Below are 24,829 nucleotides of genomic sequence, written 5' to 3'. Positions count from 1 at the left end.
CGTTACTTCTTTCAGTAGGAGTGTTGATGGGTGCTGTTTTTCATTGAGCTAGGATTTTAGATTACAAGAAGGAATACACTGATGCCAGTCTGGGAGGGGTTGTGATCACTCTGGGAACAGCATTAAGCTTTATATTCTTAGTAAGAATAAGGCGTATTTAAAAAGAGAAAGTCCAATACATCAATACAAAATACACAGTAACGGATAAGGCTTCCTTTTCAAACCTAACACTGAGGTCTGTAATCAGGTCATAAGCAGAATAATACTAACAAAGTGACGTTGCAAAGAAAGCGAGTATTAAATGTGTTAGTATAGGAATTGCACATGAAAAGGGCCTTTATTCCTCTGCTCAGAGCTGTTAAGGCATCAGTTCTGAGCTGCAGACCTTAAGAAAAATAACGTGGTTGATGGGAATCTGGAAAAATGCAAAAATAGCGAAGAGATTAAAAATTTTGTTCTTCTAGGAAGCGTTAATAGAACTGGGTTTCCTTATTCTGAAAAATACTTGAGGGCCCAGTACCTGTATTCACATGTGTAGGAAGATGTTGGTTGTCCTTCATCTCCAGCTGAAAATTGAATCTTACCCTCCCCTTTCTGGACTTGCTTTGGATGACGTGATGAAACTCCAGATGCAGGGGGGGCTGAGCTCTGGAGCAGCTCACCCAGGGGAGTTGTGGAATTCCTGCAGTGGCACAGTGGGGGGGACAAGCAAGGCAAACCGTTGCTTTGGAGTAAGTGGGCAGGCAAACTCCTGAGATCTGCAGTTTTGTGGTGTGCCTTTAACAAAAAGATTTATATGCAGAAGGCACATCAGTACTTCAGATATGTACCCGAACAGGCTCACGTTGCTGTCCCATCCTACCACTGAGGTGACAACCCCAGTGTGAGATGTGTGAGCTCTACAGCAACGACAGCCCGAGATTGTGGGATCGGTTCAGTGTCAGGGTTTGACATATCCTTTGCTGCTCCTCGTCTCAGCTGCCTTGCATTGTAGGCGCTGTACAGTTACAAGATACAGAGCTTGATCACAAGTCATTCTCACAATTTCCTGTCCTTGTATTTTCTACCTTTGATGTACACAAGTTGTTATTCCCTTCACATTCCCTGCTTCTTGGATTTTATAGCATCTCTTTTGGAGTCTTTTCTTTTAGATTGCTCCCAACATATGCAGAACTTGTGCCAGCTGTAGATCACTCTGCCAAACTGAGCACATGCTCCCAACATGCGGTTTGCTCGCCAAAGGAGCATGTGTCTGGAGGGAGTGTGGTAAGCGTTGTGATTTCAGCTGCAGGCTGAAGAATATTCCCTGCTAGGTGCCGTTCTGCCTTGCCCTGCTGGAGGGTGGGCTGTAGTGCTGACAAGGGATCAAGCAGCTGTCTCAAGAGAAAGGACATAGACCCCAGCTCTCAGCGTTCCTCTCCTTGTGCTCTTAGCAGATGGAGGAGCTTCACAAGGTGTTTATCAATACTTGGAGCAGTGACATAGCTGCCTCCAAAATGACACTATTCTCGAGGTAGTACTGAGAGGGAGAAGGGAGGGGAGCATCTTGTGTCCGCCTGGAAGAGCCTACTCTGCAGACTGTTCTGCCCAAGCCTGCCACAGAGACAGACCCGTTAGAGTAGAGCCATGGATGTCATGGCAGAAGTTGATATAAATTGAGTGTTTGCAGACTGGGTCCAGTAGATGTTGCCCGTTATGTTTATTAAATTTTAAAAGAAGTTTTAATCTAGAGGGGAAGAGATTTCTTGGTGTTTTGTTAGTGAAATGATAGATGTTGAAGGGACTTTAGTCCATCATGTTCTGATCAGTTTTGCCTTAGAGAGTCAGGTAGGAATTTCACATGGCCCTCTTTTCTCTCCCCCTCCTGCTCGCTTCCCTTCTACTGCTCTCATACCTCTTTCACATGGTATGCATTGCAAGATGAGTGCTAAATGAAAAGAAAATAAATCAACAGATAAATAAACATCCACGTGTCCGTTATGAAAGCTTATAGTATTTTTTTTTTTTTATTTATAGCTGCATAGGAACTAATTATTAGTAAAGATCTAAATCATGGTTTGTTTCTAAAGAAATTTTGAAAGCCCCAGAGTTGTGACTTTGCCTTTTAGCACTTTGATTCCCTCACTGAGCACGTCTGTCAGTGTTGCAAGTCAGGAAGAGTTGTTTTTCCCTGGAAGTTTCCAAGGAAGCTATGCCACATGGAGCGGTGGTGGTGGCAAACGTGGAGAACAGCTGCTGCTGGTCTGGCAGCAGACACCGGAGAGTTGGTAACTTCCAGGGAGGGAAACAACCAAGTCAGTCCATGACAAGTCCGAGCCATCTGCGACCGTTTTTAGGGAGGGTATTCTCTGATTCTCAGCCTTAGGGACACTCGTACGCTGCTGGGACGTGATGATTGCAGGTTTGGTGTGTCAGATAGCCGGTGTTTTAGCTCAGTGAGTAAGCTGGTTGGTTTGCCTCAGTGCAACCCTACGTTTTCTTGTAAGTGTACTGTCACAGGGCTGTAGAAGGAACTTTGCAGAAATCGCTGGCTGGTAATCCCTACTTTTTCATGTATGTACATGTCTTTAAGTTTTATGCCATCAAGCTCAGTCTGAAGGTATTATAGACCACCGAATGGTAAAAAAGAACTTAATGTTTCCTTTACTCAATGTTATGGTTGTGTATTTTGGGGGAGTTCTCTTTTTGTTCTTTGAGTTCTTTTTGGAATGGGTGCTTTGCTTTAGTTTTTTTTTCCTCGAGAGAAAAGAAAGTTATATTGCACCTTGTTAGTTGTCTCTTGCTAGTAGTAGACTCGTCTTTTATATGCTTGTGAACTTTATTAGAGTTCTGCTTCTTTCAGCATTGTTGCCCATTTAACGTAAACGGGTGGGAAGATGCACTTTTGCCCTGAAGATCTTACTGAGGCCAGGAAACAAAGCAGCAGCCACCTGCATAAGACAGTAAAATGACACCCTGTCTTTTCAAAGTACCAAACAAACAGTTCTATTTAATTTTATAATTTATTTGGCAAACAAATAACCTTTGCTTAATATAAATCGTGAAATTAATTGAAGACAAGATAGCCTTACAGGTTGGTAGTTCGCTCACCCTAGGAGTTTAAGAAAGCAAGCGGAGCAGGAACTTTGAAGCTGTGTTATACATCAGTACAGAACGTTCCGTGGTATCTTAACTATCCACAAAACATCACGTACGTTACTAGTAGCGAATGGTTACTTATTAGATTTCCCATGTGTGCTATAGATTGAGCACATTATGTTATCCTTACTTTTTCTTGCTGTTTTTGAACCTGGGGTTATTTTTTTTTAATAGGTTCTTACAAAGTTCCAGTTGCATTAATTAGCTGAAGAATCTGTCCTGCCCGCCGAGTTTAGCTTTGTAGAAGTGAACGACATAGCTATGTATTTGGCACTTAGAGTTTCAGTACGGATTTAGAAGCAGCATTTCCATTCATGCCATCCAGATGAGCACGTCAGTAGCAGAATGGCAGGAGGTTTTTTCAGAGTCCTGTTGTCATATACCTCACGAATGCTTCTTAAGGTGATGTTTGTGATTTGCTCACTGAGATTTTCAGTATTTGGCTACAGAATTTTTAGCTTCTAGATTTCGTTGGGTTGATGAACTCCAGCTATGTGAACGTTCTGAGTGGCTGTAATATGCTTGGGAAATGTTAGGAAATATCTACTTATTTTTGGTATAAGCCCACGTGCTATAGCCTAAAGTGATGGAAAGCTCTCAACAGTGAACCAGGTAGCCATGGACCCGTAGTTGATTTGGGAAAACAGGTTCCCAGATAGCAAAGGCAGCCTGTTTTGTTACCACTGTGTACTGTGGTACCAGAGCATTTGTGACAGCAGATCTTCTGAACTTGGATAATGACCTTCCATTCCTAGTGGGAGAATTCTGGAGTCACTGGTGGTCACCTCGGGCAGCAGAGGATTTTGATCTCTTGCTATACTTGTAAGACTAGGGCTGCATTCACTGTATTCCAGCTTTTCTCATAAGGTTGGGGCTGTGTTCACTATATTCAGGCTTTTCTGTACCCTTTCTACAACTGGTGGCCAAGCACGCTGCTAGGAGTTGGAGGGATTGCAGCATCCCTGGCATCACAAGCAGTTGGGTTGTAGCTAGGAGGGGCTTCCCAACCGTTGTAACTACAGATGCAAGAAGTCCGTATCGTCAGGCAGAGGTATGGTTAACAACGGGCTAAATTACCTTTTGTCTGTGCAGGCATGGCGTTTCTGTGGCAGTGTCCTGCAGTTCAGTTCTCAGCTCTGCGTTGTGCTGAGAGCTGGAGTGTGCCCTAACACATCCCCAAAGACTTACGAGTACCAGTAAGGTCTGCACGGCCTGTTGGACATGTGTTAGATATTTGCAGGGCTTGTGTGAGTGTGTGCAGTTACGAGCAGTGCAACACAGTCTTTTATGATTCATTAGTCTGCTTTATTCACAGGCAGGAAAAAATTAAAGCTACCTGAAATCCGAGTATTATTTCCTGTCGTGACAAACTGATTATTTCAGGGCATGTTTTGAATGAAGCTTTTGAGAGCAGGACATTCTGTTTTTACTACAAGCATATTTCTACACTATTCATATGTATTCAAAGCAAGTACTGTGATTTTTATGTTGCGACTGCTATTTTATGGAAGTGGAGCAAATAATTATGTATGCAGCATGGCTTAGCATTACAATCTCTATTACTTTCTGAGTAGACGCTGACTGAAAACTTGACTCAATAAACTTTTAAAAAAAAGAAGTGATGTTTCTCCTGAGGATCTTTAAAATCTTTCTTTGAATAAAAAAAGAAGATCAATTTCAATCAAATAACTCTTCAGTTTTGCATATACAGCAGAAGGCTCTGCTTTCTTCCTGGAAAATCAATTGTGTGGTTTGAGTAACGATTTCTTTTTCTGTAATAGAGATCGGCTGGTTTGTCAGGAGAGGGACAAACAGCATGAGAGAAATGAAAGTAGTATGGGAGAGGAGGAGTAAACCAAAAAGAAAGTAGATTCAAATAATAAGGTAGAATCAAGTAAAGGTAGAATAAAACAATCAATATACAGAAATAATTTAAGAGCACCCAGCTGCAGCATGATGCTGGTTTTTTTTGTGAGTTGTATACAAGTGTCATTTAGACAAATACAGGGTCTTTTGTTATTTGGCCAGTCCTTGCTAAAGCGGTCTCAGTCCTGACAGACCGCCCGGGGAGGGAGGCAGAGCCGCTACTACTGCGTTATGTGCCTGAGCAGCACCGGGTGATGCAAGGAGGATGGTGAGTGCCGCAGTTCCCTTAGGCTCTCCCTCCCCTGCGCTGTAAAATTAACGTACAAGGAGTACATCTGTGCTCGTGGCTCTATGTTTTTATTTCAGTGATGCACAGAAACATATTCAAGGCTGCTTTTTTTTTTTTTTTTTTTAAATCTCATTAGTTGAGGACTTGAGTTCTGGTTTTTAAGTGTCATGGCTATTTATTAGCTGCTTGTAACAGACTGTTTCTAGCATAAGCAATCCATATGCTGGATGTTGTAATACCAAGGCACTGCTAAGTGAGAAAGTAGATTGTTTTTCTTTTAACAAGAATTTATCTTTTTATCGTGGTAGTTTTTGTGGGTGGAATCTGAAATACCGGCGGAGAAGTGCACAAGCTGATGCTTCCTGTAGCTATTTGGTGAAGTTGAAATGATATAAATTCCTGTCTTGTCATTCAAAAGGCTAAAAATGGCCCAGACCACCAAAGCCATTTTTTTTTTTTCCTTATAACTTCTGCTCTACAGATGCTTACGGTACTGAGTCAGACAGATGTAATTTGAGTGACTATCCATCTTGGCTCAGTTCTCCGCTTGCCCTTGGTAGCTAAAGAAATCTGTGTAACCATGGAATAATATTAGTTCTTCCAAAACCGAATGCAGCTCTGAGTTAGAACTACTCCCACAGATGCTGTAGCGGAACAGCTGCTGGAATATCAGAGCTACCTTGTGATACGGTTTGTTCTGGACATGGCTCTCGTCCCTTATAGCATCTGGGGTAATGTGTATCAGAACTGTAGCTCAAAATCTTAAGGAGCAAATAGCTTCCTAGTTCAAGCACTCTGTTCTCAGTTTATTTTTCTTTTTATGTTGTTACTGTGCATGCAGTACCATTGTGCTAACTCATATAGCAGAGGTTTTTTTTAGTATCCCTCTGCTACAAGTCCTGTTTGCTTTGAGTTTCCCTGTCCAGGCTGACAAAAACACAATACTGAAATTTCCTTCTGTTTGGTTTTTAATTCCTAATTGATTTTTTTTTTTTTCTATTCACTGCTTATTCTCACTGTTAAGGACATGCACAGTCCCCTTTCTAGTTAGAGCTCTGATAGTTTCCTTTTCTATTCCTTCCAAACTCTGCTCTTCTCCTGCTTTTCTTTCTTTCTGCTTTTCATTTGAAAAGATGACAACAATCTTTTGATCAAATGTAAATAGTGAAATATGGAATCTGAAAACATAAATAATTGTGTATGGAATACTCAGTGATATTATTATTCCAGAAAAGGGAGCTTTATAAGCATAAGGACTGATGAAAATTTGTTTCCTACAGACTTTTGTGTAATGGTTGATCAACTTTGGTGTCTAAGATACAAGGTCTACTGGAATCTTTTCTCCTGGACAGACCATTTATAAAACTTTCTCCTGTGTGGATTATCTGATAGGGACTGTGCTCACACTGCAGAGTTTTCTTCAGGAGGGAACTTAGGAAGCCTTTCTTGCCTGCCTGCTTGTCTAAAACCTTTAGACACTTAAATATTTCTGCCCTCTGTGTCAGAATTGGTTATAAATGACCAAACATGCTTGTTCACAAATTATTGAAGGGTGTCAGCAGAGAAATACACACATAGGCAAAGTAATGTTGTATCTCGTGGAAACTGCAAAACTCAAACCCATTCTGTTTGTAGTCTTCAAAGCTATAAAATGCTTTCTGGTTCTGACCTTTAAGTTGGTGTAGCCCTAAGATTTGTCATTATTTTGGCTGAATGGAATCAGCATCTACAGCTTGGCAGCATTTCTCCGTACCTGTCTGTGTGAAGCTTCAGCAACTTCTGAAAAATGTCCAAACAGCTCAGGAATTTCAGGAGATATTTTAAGTATCAATGAGGAGGACTCGGTGTTGTTGCAATGCAGAAGAGAGGGGAGAAGAGGAAAAAAAGCAAAAGTCCTGCTTGTGATTTGACCTCTGTGGGCATGAGAGGGGAATCTTGGCTTTAGGATGAGAGTTCAGATTAGTGCGCCCCTTGCTCTGCCCAGACCAGGCTTTGCTCTTTGGAGCTATTCACCTTCAGCTGGGTCCTGTTAAGTTTCTAAGCATATTGGCATATACATGTGCTGGGTTTAAATCAGTTAGCTTGCTTATTGGTGTTAATCTACTGCAGCGTCAGATTTAGTTTGGGCTGGCTTGCCTGTTGAGCATCACTCAACCCACGCCAAGTTCATTACTGGTGTTAGGAAGCTGCTACTCATACTACAGATAGAGATTTTAAAACTAATTCAGGCTGTGTACGGTGTATTGCAGGATAGTTGTGCATGTACAGAAGCCAAGGTTCTGATTAAAAGACAGAACTTTCTTTCCTTACTGCAGTAATATAAAGCCTTAGGACTTTCCTGTCATTTATTTATTTTTTTTAATATGCCACAAATACTTTAAAAATCCAACCTGCTCTGAAGTCCTCACAAGTTTTTACTTCACCTGAGGAATGGATGTGAACGGGACCTGTTTCCCGCTAAGTCCAGATGGAGAATATTTATTGTTCTATGACTTCATTTATTTTTAAGTTCAGTAATAAAATTGAATTTGAAAACGAAAAAGTTTTAGTACTTGCATAAAACATTTTCAGTTCAGGACCCCAATTGTTTATTTTGTTTTTAATCCTTGTACCAAGTGAAATTTCTGTTTATTTGAAAGACAGCAGTGGTGGTGCTGCAAGCGAGCACAGTGTTCTTTTGGGGATAAGAGCCCCCCTCCTGTGCTCCTTATAACAGCTCATTTTGTCCTTTTTCAATATAGTAATTTTAGTGCTTTGGAACTTTATGGTAGTTATCCTGAATAACAGTTTCATATTTCCAAGCACAGTTTGCAGCTGCCAGGAAAAATAAACTTGCATTTTCAGCTCATTCAGAGCAACTGTAACTAGGGGTATTTTAAACTGGGGCAAAACTAAGAGATTGGAAAATAAATATAGCTTGATAAAAATGGTATTTCAGGATGCCCTGGAATTACCAGGCCAAGCTTTAAAGTGCTAAAGTTTATTGAATCGTGGGATGAGTCTTTGGTTTATGATTTTTGAAAGCTGGTTTTTTTCATCGAAGTATGATTTCTTTCAGTTTATTCCATCTCAAAATGTTTTTCTGTAAAACGAGGGATTCTTATATTCTTTGACTTAAACTGCAGTTTTCCAGCTTTCTGATTTTCGCATGTCATTGTGTTAAAATCCTTATAGCAGTTGATAGTTGCAGGAGGGGTTGAAGCGTGTTTTAAGCTCTCCGTACCCAAACACGCGCTCTGCCAGCTGCCACCCATCATTTATCTTTCATGTCTGCAAGCTTACCAATCCCTTTTCTATTTGTTGCTCAGAGGTTGTCTCTTTAGCTGTACTGTGAGTGTCCTCTGACCTAGTCTGAGTTCTAAACGTCTCCGCTCGTGATCCAAGCACGGGGTAAGACCTGTCGTGTGCAGGGGGCTGTGCTGATGAGCAGATGCTTACACATCCCCTCTGAAGTGTCAGACCTCCTCGGGTGTGTCTGGCTGATTTACTTACTCCATATCCATTTCTTGGGCAGGTCCAGTTTGGCATCACTTGTAAACGGAGCATTTTTTTTCTGGAAGTGAAAACGATTAAAAGACACAGGAATAACAGACTGAGTAATAAGTACATATCAAAGTCAGAGCACATCTACCTGTTCATATTTATGAAGACTTGCTTACTATAAGCTTAATAATTTGATCAATTACAAAAGTACGTTTCTCAATTTAAGAAATGGTCTTTCAATTAGATATGTATTATGTACTCTGTATTTTTTTTAATCAGTGGTGAATACATCATACATAGTAAACGGGTTACGTTTTCCACCACGCTCAAGTTCCATGGATGCTACATCATAATAATTAGTCCCTTTAGTCATCTGAATTATTTTTGTAAAGATTGCTGGGTTACATCATTCTATTCACTTTCCACTTTTCATCTTGCCTCCTTCAGTTGGATAGGAGTTGTCAAAAAAAACACCGTAAATAACGTTTTTCTGGCTCGGGTGATCACAAATTCATTAAGGAGGTAACTTTGTAAAACGCAGCATTTTATTTTAAATTAATACATCAGACATAATTCAGATGTACTTCAGTTGAGAATGCCAGTGGGAGTTCTCACATAGTAAATGGTGTAGTTGATGTATCTTGTGAAGTTTCCAGGAAGCGAAAGTACTGCTATAGCTTGATTTCATTTTGCTAATGTAGAATTTTGTCTTTATTATTTGTTAAAGCAATAACATCATCTGATCATAAATGCTCCAGAGCAGTATAAAATACTCAGATTATTATTATTATTATTATTATTATTATTATTATTATTATTATTATTATTATTATTGTTATTATTATTATTTAGTGTCATTCTGGTGGGTTTTTTTGACTCCTTTCTTACAAACACTTTTACAATTTTATCTTTTTCTAGATGTCCCGGGATGAGACAGTGTGTAAATACTGTGGAATCAGCTATTTGATACTTCATGAATTTAAGGTGATGGAAGAAAAAGTGAAAGCAATGGAGAAAGAGATTAAATTTTATGAAGGAAGTATAGAACGGGAAAAAGGACTTCAAGCAGAATTGCAGTCTCTTTACCAAGACCTTGAGCACTATCGAGCTGACAGTGAATCAAAAACAGAAAGGTCAGAGCATATTATCTAGTCTGATGTTATTCTTGTGTATGTGTATTATGTAATTTAATTCCAAAGAAGTTTAAAATGCAAGTAAGATTTGTCTTTTATTAGGTTTAACATATGTAGTGTAATACTTGATTTAAATCATCTTTCATCATACTCTCTGGGAGCAAGATTTAAATTCCTTAATAGTTTAGAAACAGTCAATATATTTAAAGTGAAAAAGGCCAGAAGGCGTTTTGGAGGTATTTCTCCTGCACACACTCCCAAAGGGAAACGATCAAATATTTCATCTTATTTTGTAATAAAATTTTAGTATTTTTAATTAAATTTCACGGTATTGAGAGTTTCACAGTTCTGAAATTTTTACTTATGATCTCACAGTAACATGGTAAAGAATTCTCAGGGCAAGAATGCTGGTAAGCTTACAGTTCACTCACTCTCTGAAGGGATGATACAGAATATTAAATTATGAAAATCTTGGGGACTGCTTGTGGCGCTGATCCTCAGAAACAGGAGCCTGCAGATGCTTGCTGGCAGGTTTGTGAAGGTTCCGGTTGAAGGGGGAGTTCTGGGCTCTTTAAGAACTCCAGTAGTTAAGAGTAGACTTCAGAGCCACATTTATATTTTTAGGGCACAATGATTCGAGCCTTTAAGTTGTTCTCTTTCAGCTCATACTTACAGGTTTTTCTGTGCTCTACTTTATCACATCATGATAACTTTAAACTTAGAACAGAAAGTCATACTTTGAAAATATTTGTCCTTTTGATGGGCCTGGAGCACGTTTTCAGTTCCTAAGCCTTCAGATTGGGGCACCAAATATGCATTTTGGGGTAGACGTGAGAAAACAAAACATAAAATGAAAGTTTCAAAGACTTTTTCCCCTCTGCCCTTCCTTCGTTCATCATTTCTAGTATTTTTCCTGTCCTTTGGGTTTGCAGTAAGGGGTGCAAAGGTGGCTACACCCAAACCAGGGTTAAAATACTGGCTGCTTCGCGTGCTCCAAGTGGCGTTAGGAGGCAGCCCAGGAGCTGCAGGGCCTGCGGGGCTGGTGTCCCCCTCCAGGAGGTCTTGTGCCACCATAATTAGAGGGCCATCAGGTTCTCAACCATGAACGTCAGGCTTGTTTGCTTCCACTGGTCCATCCTCAGTGGTTATTTATAATGTGTAAAGAATTTGGGCTGAGGGGGAAATTATTGTAGTCAATATGAACCTTTTATGATATAATTAGCAGTATGAGTGATTTTTTTTTTTTTGGTCTTATTTTATTGGAGGATTTCTGGTTCCTAATTAACCTTCTGTTGCTTTTGTGCTGTTTTACAACACCATGACAATATAACAAATTTCATAGTAAGAAACTGTATATTTTCTGCACCGTTCTGTGAAAGAAATACAAGTGTTTTGGCCTCTTCCAGACCTGAAGCTCTGAAGAACTGCCCTCCCGTTTTCCTTGGTCTTCTACTCTTCCTAGTCAGGTTTAACATGGATACTATGTGCTGGTTTTCTGTATCCTAATTTTCTACCCTTTTTTTTTTGGACTCTATTGTTTTATTTCACTGATCGTGTACAGCAGGACTATAAACGTTGATATTTATAGTTGACTTATAAAAGATACTTTATAAAAATGCAGTTGCTGAGGTTGCCTACTGATAGAATAACGTGGTACAACCAAGGGCATCAGAAACTTCTCGCTCATCTGAATGAAACTGTCAGAAGCTTTTTGTAAGAATAAGACTATCGTTTTAATTATCAGACCAGTCATTTTGATTCTGAAGACCCCCAGTCAGGATGTTTCTTGCATGACTGACTCATCCCTAGCAGCAAGTGATCTAGAACTGATAACATGGGGCATTTGGAATATTAAGGTGTTCTCAAGAGACTGGACAGGAATGCTTTGCAAATGCTACAGAAGAAACAACTGCAGCTTGTCTATAGGTGAAGCACTCAAATCCATTTACTTTTTTTTTGCTGAATTGCTCAAATGCTGTTAAGAATTTAACATTACTATTAATGGATTTAGACTCATGTTTGGTGATATTACTAATAAAAGATTAATTTTGAAACAGAAGGTCACACAAAGTTGAACGAAACGCATGTATCTTGTGGATCGCTCATTGTTTCTTGCAGTATTTTTTCTATTTGAACTGAACATCCTCTATCCCCCCCGATATTCAGTGTTTTCTTTGGTTTGACATTGTATTTTTGAAGAGGGCGTTTGCTCCTTGTTCCGTTAACGGCTCTGGGTGGCGGTGACAGTGGCAGTGTTCAGTGTGTTACCAAGTGCAGTGACAGTACATTCTTCTTGTGGAGGATCATTTGCCAGAGGTGAACTTAAAATTTTCATTTAGCTGACTTTTTGTAGTAAAGCTGGAACAGTTAATAAAAATTTTTATCTCTGCATTTTTTTCCCCTAAGGCTTGACTTGATTTAAAACCTGCTGAAATCCAATGGAATACTTTCAGTGGGCTTTCATTCAGGCCATAAATCAACTATTGTGCCTTGTTAAGTAACTTGTCTAAATAGTCCTTATCTCCTCTTTACTATCCTGGGCCTCTTTTGTTACCTTGTGCTGTTGGCATAAACTAACTATTCAACATACTATCTGCTGGTCCTTGCAAGGCTGACAAATCCTTCCTCCCAAATGTTTATGGGTTAAATAGGCCCTTTTTTTTTTTTTTTTTTTTTTTTTTTAAATCTGGTAGACCAAGAGATTTAATCTTTCTTGTTACTTGCAGACTGTTTTCATTTTTATATTCCTTTTGGGTTAAAGTATTGCTGTTGTTTGTATCTGTGGTTAACCTTGAAAACCACCTGGGGACCTGAACTTTTGCAGAAACTGGTTAGCTACCCTTTGGGATTTTGTCAGAAGAAGGGGAACTAACCGTCGTGCAGTTAACTACACTGATTCGATTTACCTATTCAAGTCTTATTCCGTGTCAAAACCACTTTAATTCCAGAGCACGTGCGTGAGAGCTATTCCTGAAGGGCTGTGGCTAGCTTGCAATAGTGATGCCAGTCAACACACGTGCCCATCAGAGGCAGGCTCTGCAGCTGCTCCTGCGTCGTGCCCTGCCTGCTGTCCGCAGAGCAGTGATTCATGCGTAGTTAAGCTGAAAGGCTGGTGTGGCCTTTGACTAACCATTTTTAGTCTGCTACCTACTGAAATATATTAGTAACAGGCACTTCCATTGGGGGCTTCCCTCTCTAATTCACTGGAGAGAGAGGTATGGCTGGATTTAGCCATGTCTCTGCGTGGGACCTCCCCAGGCTCCCGGAGTCCCTCGAGCTGAGTTTACCAACAGGTTTCCTCTGGCATTTATAAACAGGTTTTCTTTGACATTTGCGACACTGCGTGAGGGGTACACCGTGTTTGTGGTGTGAATTTTGATAATTCTCTCAACAACCAACCTAAGAAATGTGAAATAGATTTAAATACTAAAAATGCTTTTTTTTAAGGTATAGTAGTGCAGAATATCATGAGCGTGACAAGGAGCAAAACATTTTTTTATGATGTTCAGACATGTGAAGAGGTGTATAAGTATCACTTAGCGAGTCATGTGTTAAGATCCCTTGTAAATAGATTCCTGAAAACCTTCTTACAAATTTAGCAGGAGGAGTTACTTGTTGGTTACTACCATAAGACTTAATGCTCCTGAGTCATGCATGTAGATGTTGAAAGTATTATCCATAAATAATAAAATTTTAAAGATAATGTAAATCTAACATTTTAACTTGTGGAAACTTTGTTTTTCCATATTTGTGCTTTTTTGATGTGTGTTTTCTTGAGTTTGTTAGTTCCCACCACAATGGCAAAATTTAATACCATGGAAAATACATGATTGTTGAATTTGCCTAAAATAAACCTTCCTTTTTGCAACATGATTGCTTAGGAAAGCAACTGCCTGGCTTGGTAGAGTCTAAACTTGTAAAACACTGAAGTGACTGGGCAGTGATAAGAGGACACTGCTCTGTGCTTTGCTACCAACCTACACAGCAGTTTGGTAGAAATGACATGTGGTTTCTTGTCCTAGGAGACTGGAAATGGGGAGTGGTACGTGCTTTAAGAACTGTGTCACCACTTTAAAAATAGGTTTTGAAGGGAAAGAACACAAGGCAAAAAGGTCACTTTAATGGAGTGTTTTTTTGTTTTTTTTTTTTTATATGCCTGTTTCTGTTGGAGTTGAGTTGGTGTAAAAAATCGCTGAGAGCCAGATCTGGATGAAATAAAGAGGTAAAGAGCTGACCTCTCATTTTCTGAATGTGGTTGAGGGCACGCAGCTGATTATTCTTATTCTGTACCGTCATATGTGGGTAACTTGGGAGTTTGCACATATTTGAACCGTTTTAGAAAGCATGACTAATGAACAGAGCATTCTAACCACTGCAACGCCGTAACGTGTTTACAGAGTGACACTGGTGTGGCATCTAGCACAGAAGAAGAAACACAAGTGGTAAATGACTGTTCCTCATCCCGCGGGTGCTTGGAAGAGACAAGTAATACAGCGGGCTGCCAGGAGGTATCGGATGGGCGGGCAGTCAGGGAGCCCCTGCGTTTCACACACGTCGTTTCCCAGCAGAAGGAAATAACCCAGTGGTTTCTCATTGTAGGGAGGATATAGAGCACGTAAATGCTGGGATTTTTCTGGCTTTTTATGCGTTGAATCCCACTTTTAGGTAACTGGAGTTGCAGTGTTTAGAAGCGCCCAAGAGCTGGTTTGTGCTTGGAAGTGCCGCGTGTGGGGGAGTTTTCTGAAGAGAGGGTATGAAGTTTACAAAGAAAGAGTGCCTTCAATTTTTTTTATTTAAGCTGTTTTGTAAATAACCCAACAGTATGTGCTTCTCTAATTAGCTACGTGATAATTTCAGTGTGTACTTATCAATCAGGAAAAAGAAGAATTTTACGGAATGCCAAAGTGGTTTAATACATTTTTTTTTTTTAATAGTTGCAAACTGATCTGTATATTTTGCTCTGATGGCGTCATCATGATGCCTTGGGTATGGCTCAGGCGTGTGTAGAGAGCCAGCAAAAGGCCTAACAGGATTTGTGGGACCCAGGTCCTGCGTTCACCCTCTGTGCAGCAATGAGCTTTGCTTTTATACTTAAAAAAAACCCCAAAACACTGACAAATCTTGCACAGTCTTAGAAAGCCAATCAGCACAGTGATGTGGGGAAATAATCTCTCGCTGTTAGATCCTTAGGTAAACTTTGTTAAAGCTGGTGTCTTCCCAGCAGGATACGTGCTTCTTGCCTCTGGCAAGCGACAGCTCACTCCTGCTCTGGATGTGTTAAAATTGGGGTAGTTCTAGTTTTGACGAGGTTTTTTTCTATTAACATGATAAATTGCCAATCAATAAAGAAAGACCACATTAGTTCGCAGAGATATTTCAGAAGAGTGATTCGTGAGGTGTAAAACTCTGCAGTAATGCTTAACCTTCTCCCAAATTCCTGACAAAGTGAACTTTCTTCTGGTGAAAGAAAATTCCTTGTCTGGAAGAGGCTGAAACGGCAGTCAGTGGAAAGTGCAAAAGGCAACGTGAAACCTGCATTTTTGCTTCTGTGCACACTTTTCATGTATATTTCATTTAAAATATTTTCATATTTAATAGGTAAAATTAGAAATTGAAGTTCCATTTCAAAAGTTACAGCAGTTTGGGGCATCTGAGAACAGTGCCACGCACTGCAAAAACGGCTTTGAGAGGTGTTTACCAACACAGCTCCAGCGAAGATTCCCATCGGTCTAGGGGTGCTCCGGGAATGGCTGACTTTTCCCAGGGAAGGAAGAGTTGTTCATCTCCCTCAGTGCAGGTTTTTACATTAGGCATGTATTTTCAGCTCTTTCCCTGCTTATTGTATGAACTTTATACGCTACAGACCGCGAGGTTTTCCAGTGTCAGTGCTCACAAGCGTCTGCAGTTGCAGGGACTGGTTCCTCTTACCCCCTCAAGCCCGAGGGGCTGCACAGCCTCGGCACGATGGCAAAGGCCAGAGTTACCCATTTCCTTGAGAAGGGGTTGGCAGGTCAGCGTGTCACTGAACTCCTTGTGAACAGCACAGCTGCATGCGAGAGATTGCAGTAAAATAGGATCTGAGCTTTTCTTTAACCTGGTGATGGTATTCATAAACTGTCAGAGAACTGAATTTGTCTTTAATACCCTGTATCGCACATCGCATATGAGAAGATGGTGTGATGCATGTTTGGGTTTTTTTCCTTTCCTCTAATGGGGGATCATTTATTTGTCCATGCTCTAAGCTCAAGTTAAAACTTTGAATTGCTTGGGTAGGGTGAGTTGCTATCCGTTTTATGACCGCTGGTTAGAATCAAGAAAGACTCATGAAGAAGTTTTGAATAAAATAATTTTTTATGCCTCTGTTTACCTCCACTTTATAATTTCACGGGAGGTTTGGAAGCTTCACCCGTAGTTGTAAAATTATTCTGGGCGTAACTGCAAAGCCTTAAGCAGTTTCGTAATTCACAGGGGTTCTGCTTTATTTCAAAGTGAAATTTGAAAGCTTTGTGGTTATTTTCTGCAGAAGGTTACTACGTTGTGTGCATGTGCATAGAGGACGAGGTGTCACCTTCTGGAGTTCTCTGTGGCCACGTAGCAATGAAACTTGGACGGGACCAGAGGGTAAACTCAGGCTGATCCTTGAATACTGTGACACCTATTTTCTTTTCTGGTTTTGGCTACCTCCTGCACTCTGCTTTTAAGATTACGAAATGGGAAGGTGGCTACCCAGAGAAAAATCTGGGGTAAGCTCTTTTGACCACGGCTGGGTTCTGAAGGATTCTCTAGTAAAGGGAAGAGGTGAGTATGGGATGGATGAGGGTCACTGGCTTCTCTAGATCACTGGGCTCTGTGGATTTGGAGGTCAGGGAGCCTCTCATCAGAGGGAAGATGTGGAAAAGGTTTCATGTTTGGCAAGAAAGAAATAATATAAAAATGGGTTTACTTGTGACTGTTTTAAAATTCAGAGGAAAAACTTAGTTTCCGTTTGCATCCAAAGATGTAATAATGTATGTAACGGAGCTGGCTTCATCAGCAAGACACTTGTCTAGTTTGAAAAAAACTCCAAACACATACAATGAAATATATTTGTATTATGTTAGGAAAACACAGTGTATTGTCTTACTTCCTATAAACCTGTGGTCTCTACTGTACCTGCAAAGTCTAGAAACTAAGAAAATTTTTACTCAGGAAGTATATTTTGAACATCCACTTTGGGGAAACTTGTAGTTGAATTTGCTGGCGCAAATTTGTAGTATAAGTAAAAAGTCACCTATAAGTTTGCATTGGCACCATTTATTTTTTTATGCAATTATCAAATTACTCGTAACTGTAATCTCATTTTTTTAACCAAATCTGCGTAATTCCACTGACTTGTAAGAAGCTATTCCTGAGTCACCCTGCTCTGACAGTGCTGAGTGTGACTGCTGTGACTGAGATTGTGTAAACTGTAATTACTGTAGATGAAATTGGTAGCTGGATTGGTAGCTCTGGGAAATTAAATCTTGGGTTTCTTCAGAGAGAAATTTTGATGTGCGTGTGACAAGGCAGTCATCTTTCTATCATTGTTTTTCAGAGCTATTCCAGAGATTTACCTTTGCGGGAGCAAAAATTTTCCAGGCTGTCTTCATAATACATCTTATTTCTGCTGAGATAATAAAGATGGATAACAATTAATGCAAGATTTGAAATGACTGTCAGCCTGTGTGAGACTTGATAGAGACCTTCACAAAGAGCCTCTTGATTGGTTGTCAGAGATAATTTTCATTTGCTGTCACATTGGGCCGTGTGCGAACCTGCAGTCAGGAGGGGAATGATTCTGTAGTGGCACGTGAAAACTGTTCAATAGTTTTGTCTTGGATAGCCTGTGCTGAACAGAATATAAAAAAAGACAATTCTGAAGAGTTTGTGGATGATGTGATGTGCAGTGGGTTTTACCGTGAGATTTTAGATGTGTTCTATGCCACATTTATGAATGAACACTCAGCTGCCTCGCAGGGGTGCACCCTGACTCGTCTGCTGGCAGGACCGCAACATCTTCAAATGAAAACGAGCCGCTGCCGGCTCTGAGCAGGTCTGAGGGTTTCACGGGGCTGACAACACGGCGGTGAAACTTTTTTTTTTCCAGCCTCCTCTATGCATACAGTCCCTGCTGACTTCGGGCAACCAGGGGTTGTTGAGGCTTCAGCGGGTCCCTCCCGGGACTCGTGGGGAGGCTGCGCCCCGCGTCGTCTGCGTCCTCCTGAGCTTCACTTCGGTGAAACGCGACGTCTTCAGTTCGAACAAACGTGGTAATTGCTCTTGTCATTACTTTTAGGACAATGAGTGTATTTGTTTGCTGGCAAGAATCCCTTGCAACTACTTCTTTATTTTCTCATGCTATTCTTTTTGTTGTCAGCACTGGTGGCTGACATGTTATAATTCAACTCCCACTCTGGGCAGGCTTCCTCCTGTATTCACTGAGAAAGTATGCTGGCTGCAAAGAGTGGATGTTAATTTTCACAGTTCATGTGAACCATAGGACAGAGGATGAGATCAGTATGTTCTCACGATTCTCTTGTAATGCCAGCATTTAATGATCCATTGAACTTTTTCCTTTGTGCTAAATAACATGTTTATTTTTCTTCCTCCTTATGGTGGTGATGGTAGACAGAGAGCAACTGTCTTGCCTTCTCCACCTGCTCTTTTGTGTGCCAATGACCAGAACATACTGATAATGTCCCTTTGCTCTCTGAGGCCGCAGTCCTGTGCTAACCTCATTATATCAGATCTCTGGAATGGAAAGAGGAAGAAAAATGTGTCTGTACTTACTTGCAAGTTTCTTTTTTAAACCAAAAGGTCTCCAAATACTGCCCTTTCTGGAATGAGTAAGAATAGAAAATGAGCATCCAGTTTTCCATGGATCCCAAAGTTTTGATTTGTTGTTGGTCAGTGATAAATCACCACTTTTTTTTTTTTTTTTCCTCAAGGTATAGTTAACAGAATATATCATCTACAAAAATAGATTTGAATTGATGTAACTGTTAAGGGGATGGCTATTTCCTCATTAGTCAGTGACACCAATCTGGTTCTGCTCCCAAATGCAATCAAACAGATTTCATTCTCTCTCCTCCTGCCCTCCGCCTCCAGGAAATTTATGGGTAGGTACGGGTAAATTTTCCTAACAAGGCAATGCCAGAAATTTCTTCCATTTTTTTTAATCTTTTTTTCCCAGTGATCACAGTTGATCCCAAACAACTTGTTTTTTAACAACCTGATGTTCAGTTTGGGTTTTGGTGGAGCTCTACAGATCCAAGTTGCTTTATCAGGACTAGTATTTTTAATCTGCATTTTGTTGCAAATATGTTATAGATAATCAATTTGATAACAGCTACTAATGCACATTAATATTATGGCTTAATTTTTCTATACTTTTTTTTTACTATAAATCATTCTCTTTTTCTTTTAATTTTTAAAATTGAAGCAAGGGCTCATGCAATGCTTTTGCCATCTTTTGATTTTGTAAAGTAATTGTTGATTCAAATATTATTTATTTACTCGTGACAGTGAGTCACCAGTAGACAAACAGATCATTTACTCTGCTTGCAGTAGGTGAACACTAAGTGTTGAAAGCTTACAAAGGGACTGGTTTTTAACAGTTGCACATCGTGGTAGTTGTACTTCTGGAGATGGAAGAATATATTAGAATGGTTATCTATAGCTAATAGAAAAGAAAGAAGTACTGAGAACTAGTAGTGATGTGCTGTGTGGTATTCTTTCTGTGCGTGTAACAAGGAAGAGAGTTGGAATCAACTGTTACTCTCGTACGGTTCCATTAATTTCATTACAATTGTGGGAGTAAGTCCCAAGTTGTTGAAAGAGCAGTGATTAAAATTTATTTATTTACACTATGATAGCTGTGCTTGAAAAATAAACGCGTCAGAACCGCTGCGATAATCAAAAAGTTCAAAATGTAGATTGTGGAAGCGAAGAAGAACTTGTAGGTCAGCTGTCCGCCCCTCCGAGCCGGGCGCTGCCTGTGCCGTGGCTTCGAGCCCAGCTCGAAGGTGGGTCGTGGTGGGAGACCAGTGTGTGTGCAGCTGTGCACATCTGGGCCGTGATGGAGAGCTCCCCGTCCTTCCCGGGGCCACCCTCCTCCTCCTCACCTGGGAGCAGGTGATGGGAGTAAATGAAACACTGGTCGGTTCTCCCGTGTCCTATCACGGGGCTGGTAGTTTTTGTCAGAATAGACGTACAAAACCGGGAGCAATTAAAATGGGGGAAGCCCCTGTTGGATCAGTCACATCTGATGAGGTTTTGTTCCCCCTTTTTCTGGTGGGAGGCACTCGGGGGACAGAGCGAAACCCCTTCTCCTGGCTGGGTGCCCAATGCAGGGGCTGGTTAAGGCTGTGAAACAAGCCATGAGTCTGCAACAGTTAAATATTATTTTTTTTTTTTTCCTCCCCCTTTATACTTATTACACATCTCAAGTTGAAAGTTCTTGTACATAACCATGAGCACGTATCATCTGTGTCTGATCGCTTTTCCCCCAGCACAGATATTCTACTTCTGCCATGTCATAATCTCACTTGAATAAGCATAACTGAAGCACAGATGTGACAAATGTTAATTTGCACTCTTAATAGTAGTGCGGGTACACAAGGTATTTGTGCGTCCTGATATCAGTAAGATTTTCTTTCCCAATCCCAGGTTTAGGATCTATTTTGGTGTTGGATTTGAAATAAAATGCTGAAAGTTTTCACCCGCACCGTAATTTAAAAATCCATTATGTGCTGTTGTGATGAAGCACCCTGGAAGACAGAGGAAGCATGAAAAAACCTTCCAGTTTCTTCAAGGCAAATACTTTTAGTGGGTGTTGTGCCCACGTCTCCTTCGCTCCTCCTCCGTAAGATGATTGCTGCAGGCGGCCCGAGCCTTGGGAGAGGGAGGGGGGAGAGCTGGGCTCAGACAGGAGCCCGACACCCTGCCAGGGTGTGTCAGGTAGAGCCACCAAATCACACCCTTCTCGCTCCGTCTTGTGGTCGTGTTCGGGGCCCAAAATCTGCTGGGTGGGGTTTATGCTGAAAAGAAGGGGAGAAGTGCAGAAAACGCGTGTTTCCTCTGGTGTGTTGTGGGTCCAACTGGAAACATGGAAACCTAGCTCTCGTCCTGAACCTCCTGCTCTCTCCTTAAGTCTTCCTTAAAAAAAAAATGTAGGAAAATAGTCTTACTAACTTGACATTTTTGTTCATTTTGATGCTAATGTCATTGCCTGAGTACATAGAAGTAACAGCTGGTGGAAACACTTTTTGTGAAAAGTTTCTCTTGGGCTCTTTAAAATGCCATTGTCAAGCATCAGTGGCCTAAATTCCAGCTGGTGTAAAAATAATGAACACGAATGTATTTTACATGTGTATTTTATTATTATTATTATTTGCTGAGCACCATTAATTAATTCAGCAATGCAGAAGTACAGTTTCATGATCCTGAGTGAAACTGAGGGTGAAGGGAAACAAGTGACTAATTGGGGTTTGTCATTGGCAAATGTCTGACATTAAGACATAGATAAACAATCTAAATGGAAAAAAATTATGGTACCAGTAAGCAGATATTTAGTATTTGCTCTTGGTTGACGTTAGAGAATTTCCCCTTCAGCTGAGCTTTGTCACCCCTCCCTGCACATCCTGGCAGTTGTGTGTAGAACCTATGTGGCTCATCGTGGTACCCTGTGTCACTCTGCTGGGACAAGGTGCTACCTTTTAAGTATTGCAGCCCCTAAGCTGGGTACTCACGTTGAACTTCAAACTGAGATTTTCATAGTGGCATAGATTTTTTTTTTTTTTTTTGGAGGATGAATGGGTTCTGTGTTGCATCTGTGAATAATTCTTAAGATAATTATATATAGTGTGGCACGAGCTGATACTGGGCATACATTTGTAAAATAATGTGGAAATGTGTATTATGAGTATTATTTTGAAAGCATTGCTCAAGTGGTTCGTAGAAGGATTAAATTTTCTCCATTTGGAGATCTGATACCTCAGTCTGAAATACGTGATTATCACCTTTGAAATGACTTTCAGCATGTTTTTAATTTAAAGCCGAAACAAAAGTTCGAGGCTGGTTAGTAGCGCAAATAATACTTTCTGATTATTTTATTTGCACTATAGAATAAAAAACCTAACAATGGAACTCAAAACCAGTCAAGATGAATTAAAAAATGTGAAAGAAGATTTGCAGTATTTTCAAGAGGAAAAGGAAGCTGCCTATAAGCAATCTCAAGTGCTCAGGTAAGAACCCAAAAAGCAACGCTGCTGTGCCTCCTGTGAGCACGTGCCGTCGGTCGGGGGGATTTGGTGGAGGTGCAGGCACAGGCACGGAGAATACTGTGAGTGAGAAGAGTGGTTGTAACCATCCTAGCGCTCCTTGCTTTTCCAGAATACAGTGAGATGCTGTAGTGTTAGCAAATGTAACCGGAAAATATCACTGCTGATTGCTGCTGTTATTAGCAACAGTCTAAGTTCTTCACAAATTTAAAAACATTAATTAACGCTTAAAAGCAAGCGTACATCACTTGTAATGCATTGGAAATACAGTGTTTCTTACACATGTTGTTTATAAAGAGTCAACATAAGCTTAGACATTTAGTCCTTTAAACACGATTACTCTGATTTCTCATTAAAAAGTGATGGTACAATTGCCCGTATAGTTTTCTTCATTTATATATATATATAAGTTCTAAATTAGAAGGGAGAAACGTACAAATATATTGAGTATACAGCATACTTCATACACTAAATTATTGTAACCTATGCAGTATATTGTCATATAACTGAGAAGCATTGTCTAGTTTACTTTAGTTCCTAGGTTTACTAATAGTATTTCATAATTTTAAAAAAACACATCTGGTGGTGTTTTTCTGTCTTGCAGAAATACATTGGAACACCATTGCTCAACTTTGAACAAAGCTGTCTCGCTGTTTCCTTTTATTAGAAGTGAACTAGACAGTATTAAAGAAGTCATCTCCAGTAACCTGGAGAACTGGGCTGCCGTGAAAGAGGAAATTTTTCTACAAATAAAAACCGTTAGCAAAGAAGCTTTGACAGGTAAATCATTTTGCAGTAACTTTGGGCGAGATAAAATATTTTTTGGCATTGAGTCTAACACAGTAAATTAGAAGCTAAAATGAGTTAGATGATTTTTAATTCTGGCATTAACTTGTCCAGATCCAAAGATCAGAAGAATCTGTCCACTCCTGTGGCACCCTGTGAAGGGGGTTGAAGTCGGAGCAGTTCCCCTTGGGTTAGTGTGCCAGACCAAGTGCTGCGTTAGCCAAGTCAGACTGAGGTGGAAGTAATATAAATACTTACTGTGATCTGAGACACAAATAACATACTGTGAGTACGGGGATATGATTGCAACCCCAAGACTTGGAGATACTTTAATTTGCCTTGTGTCTCCTATTGCCAGTTTCCTGCGCGTGCCCAGGTACACCCACGACATGGTATGGCCGTTGTGTACTGTCCTGTCGAGGAGCTGCTTGGGGGTCCCACGGTGCTGCCTCCCCATCACCAGGCCAGGCTGCACCTCCTCCCTTGCCCAGCCTACTGGTCTCCACATCGGGTGCCTTGAATTTGTGAGCCATAACAAGCGCCAGGCCCCGAGGGAATGGCCTCAAGCTGCCCAGGGCAGGGTCAGGCTGGCTCTGAGGAAGGATTTCTGTGCAGAAGGGGCTGTTGGGCGTTGGAATGGGCTGCCCAGGGCAGGGGGGAGTCCCCGGGATCCCTGGGGGGGTTGGAGAGTCGGGCTGAGCCAGCGCTGAGGGATCTGGGGGAGTTGGGAACGGTCGGGGGGGGGTCATGGTTGGGCTGGAGGATCTGCAAGGGCTTTTCCAACCAAGATGATTCTGGGATTCTGTGAGGGGTTGCCTTGAATATATGAGCAAACCTGCACCCAGCGTGTAGCATCTACTCCCTCCTTCCGTTTCAGAGTAAGAACAAGTAATACCCCAATACAGCTGTCTTTATCAGAGGGGTCTTTGGGATTGAAAGGGACATGGAGCAGCCCGTGGGCTGAGAATAATTCACTTGGCCCACAGCCTGCTTCCTGCTCAAACAAGGGCAGCCTTCAGGAAGAGAAGAGTAGCTGGGAGCCAGTCACAACCAACGGCTTGTTCGGGAAGGTCGTGCCCAGCCCTTGGGCTGGCGGTCAGACTGGGAAGCTCACATTTATCCTTGAATACCGTTTTTGCTCTGCCTCAGTTGAAAGATTAGTTTTGCTGAAAAATGTGTGCAGGCCTGTAATTAGAGACTGTAACATCCAGAGCATCCAAGCAGGCCCTGTGCTGACTTTTGCAACTTTAATGGCCTTTTGGACATAATTTTCACATACGTACTCCTTCCGTGTTGTTCAGTGTGCTCTTTGTGTGTGAGTTGATACCTGCTACTTGTTCTGGAGGTTAGTTTGATCAGGGTTGTGAGGTTGCAAAGAAGTAGGGTGAGCTGACATCACCAGAGCTTTCTGTCCCGTGAGAAGGAATATAAAAGCGTGGTGGGCGATGTGCATCTCCCAGATCATTCAGTGGTGAAACCCTGTGAACTCCCGTGCAAATTCAGAGCTTGAGTGAAACCTGCTTGTGTGGAGTATCTCAGGAAGTACGTAGCATCATTTTAAATAACAGCTCCCCAGTAGCCTATGCTTCCTGTGAAACCAGAAGTAATTTTTAATGTTTTCAATGATTGCTTTGTTCAGACTGGGAGGGCATAAGTGGAGCAGCTGTGCCGCAGGAGTGAGCAGGCTGGGTCTGCACGGAGGGCTGGGGCTGGCCTGAGGCGGGCAGCGGGGAGCCCAGGAGCGAGGGCTCCTGCCCGCTGAACACCAGCGCGACCAGAGAATCACTCTTTAGCGATGGGTTTTTGTCAGAACAATTAATTTAAATGTCAGTGTC

General features: G+C 41.1%; 1 protein-coding gene across 4 annotated transcripts in view; it reads left to right on the top strand.

Annotated features, from left to right (window-relative positions):
- The window catches only part of LEKR1 (leucine, glutamate and lysine rich 1), a 60,740-nt gene that overhangs the window by 1,310 nt on the left and 34,601 nt on the right, over nucleotides 1-24,829 (top strand). For 2 of the 4 annotated variants that reach the window (XM_074911989.1, XM_074911988.1), the window contains exons 2-4: nucleotides 9,695-9,909; nucleotides 22,053-22,172; nucleotides 22,813-22,988. In XM_074911989.1, coding sequence (XP_074768090.1) covers nucleotides 9,695-9,909; nucleotides 22,053-22,172; nucleotides 22,813-22,988 — 511 coding nt within the window. Of the gene's footprint in view, nucleotides 1-9,694; nucleotides 9,910-14,064; nucleotides 14,132-18,148; nucleotides 18,198-22,052; nucleotides 22,173-22,812; nucleotides 22,989-24,829 lie in introns of those variants that run through there. The other 2 variants (XM_074911992.1, XM_074911990.1) reach the window with 2 other exon arrangements.

Source organism: Athene noctua, chromosome 8 (assembly GCF_965140245.1).
Source record: "Athene noctua chromosome 8, bAthNoc1.hap1.1, whole genome shotgun sequence".
NCBI classification, from domain to species: domain Eukaryota; kingdom Metazoa; phylum Chordata; class Aves; order Strigiformes; family Strigidae; genus Athene; species Athene noctua.
This window is presented reverse-complemented; position numbering and strand designations above follow the sequence as displayed.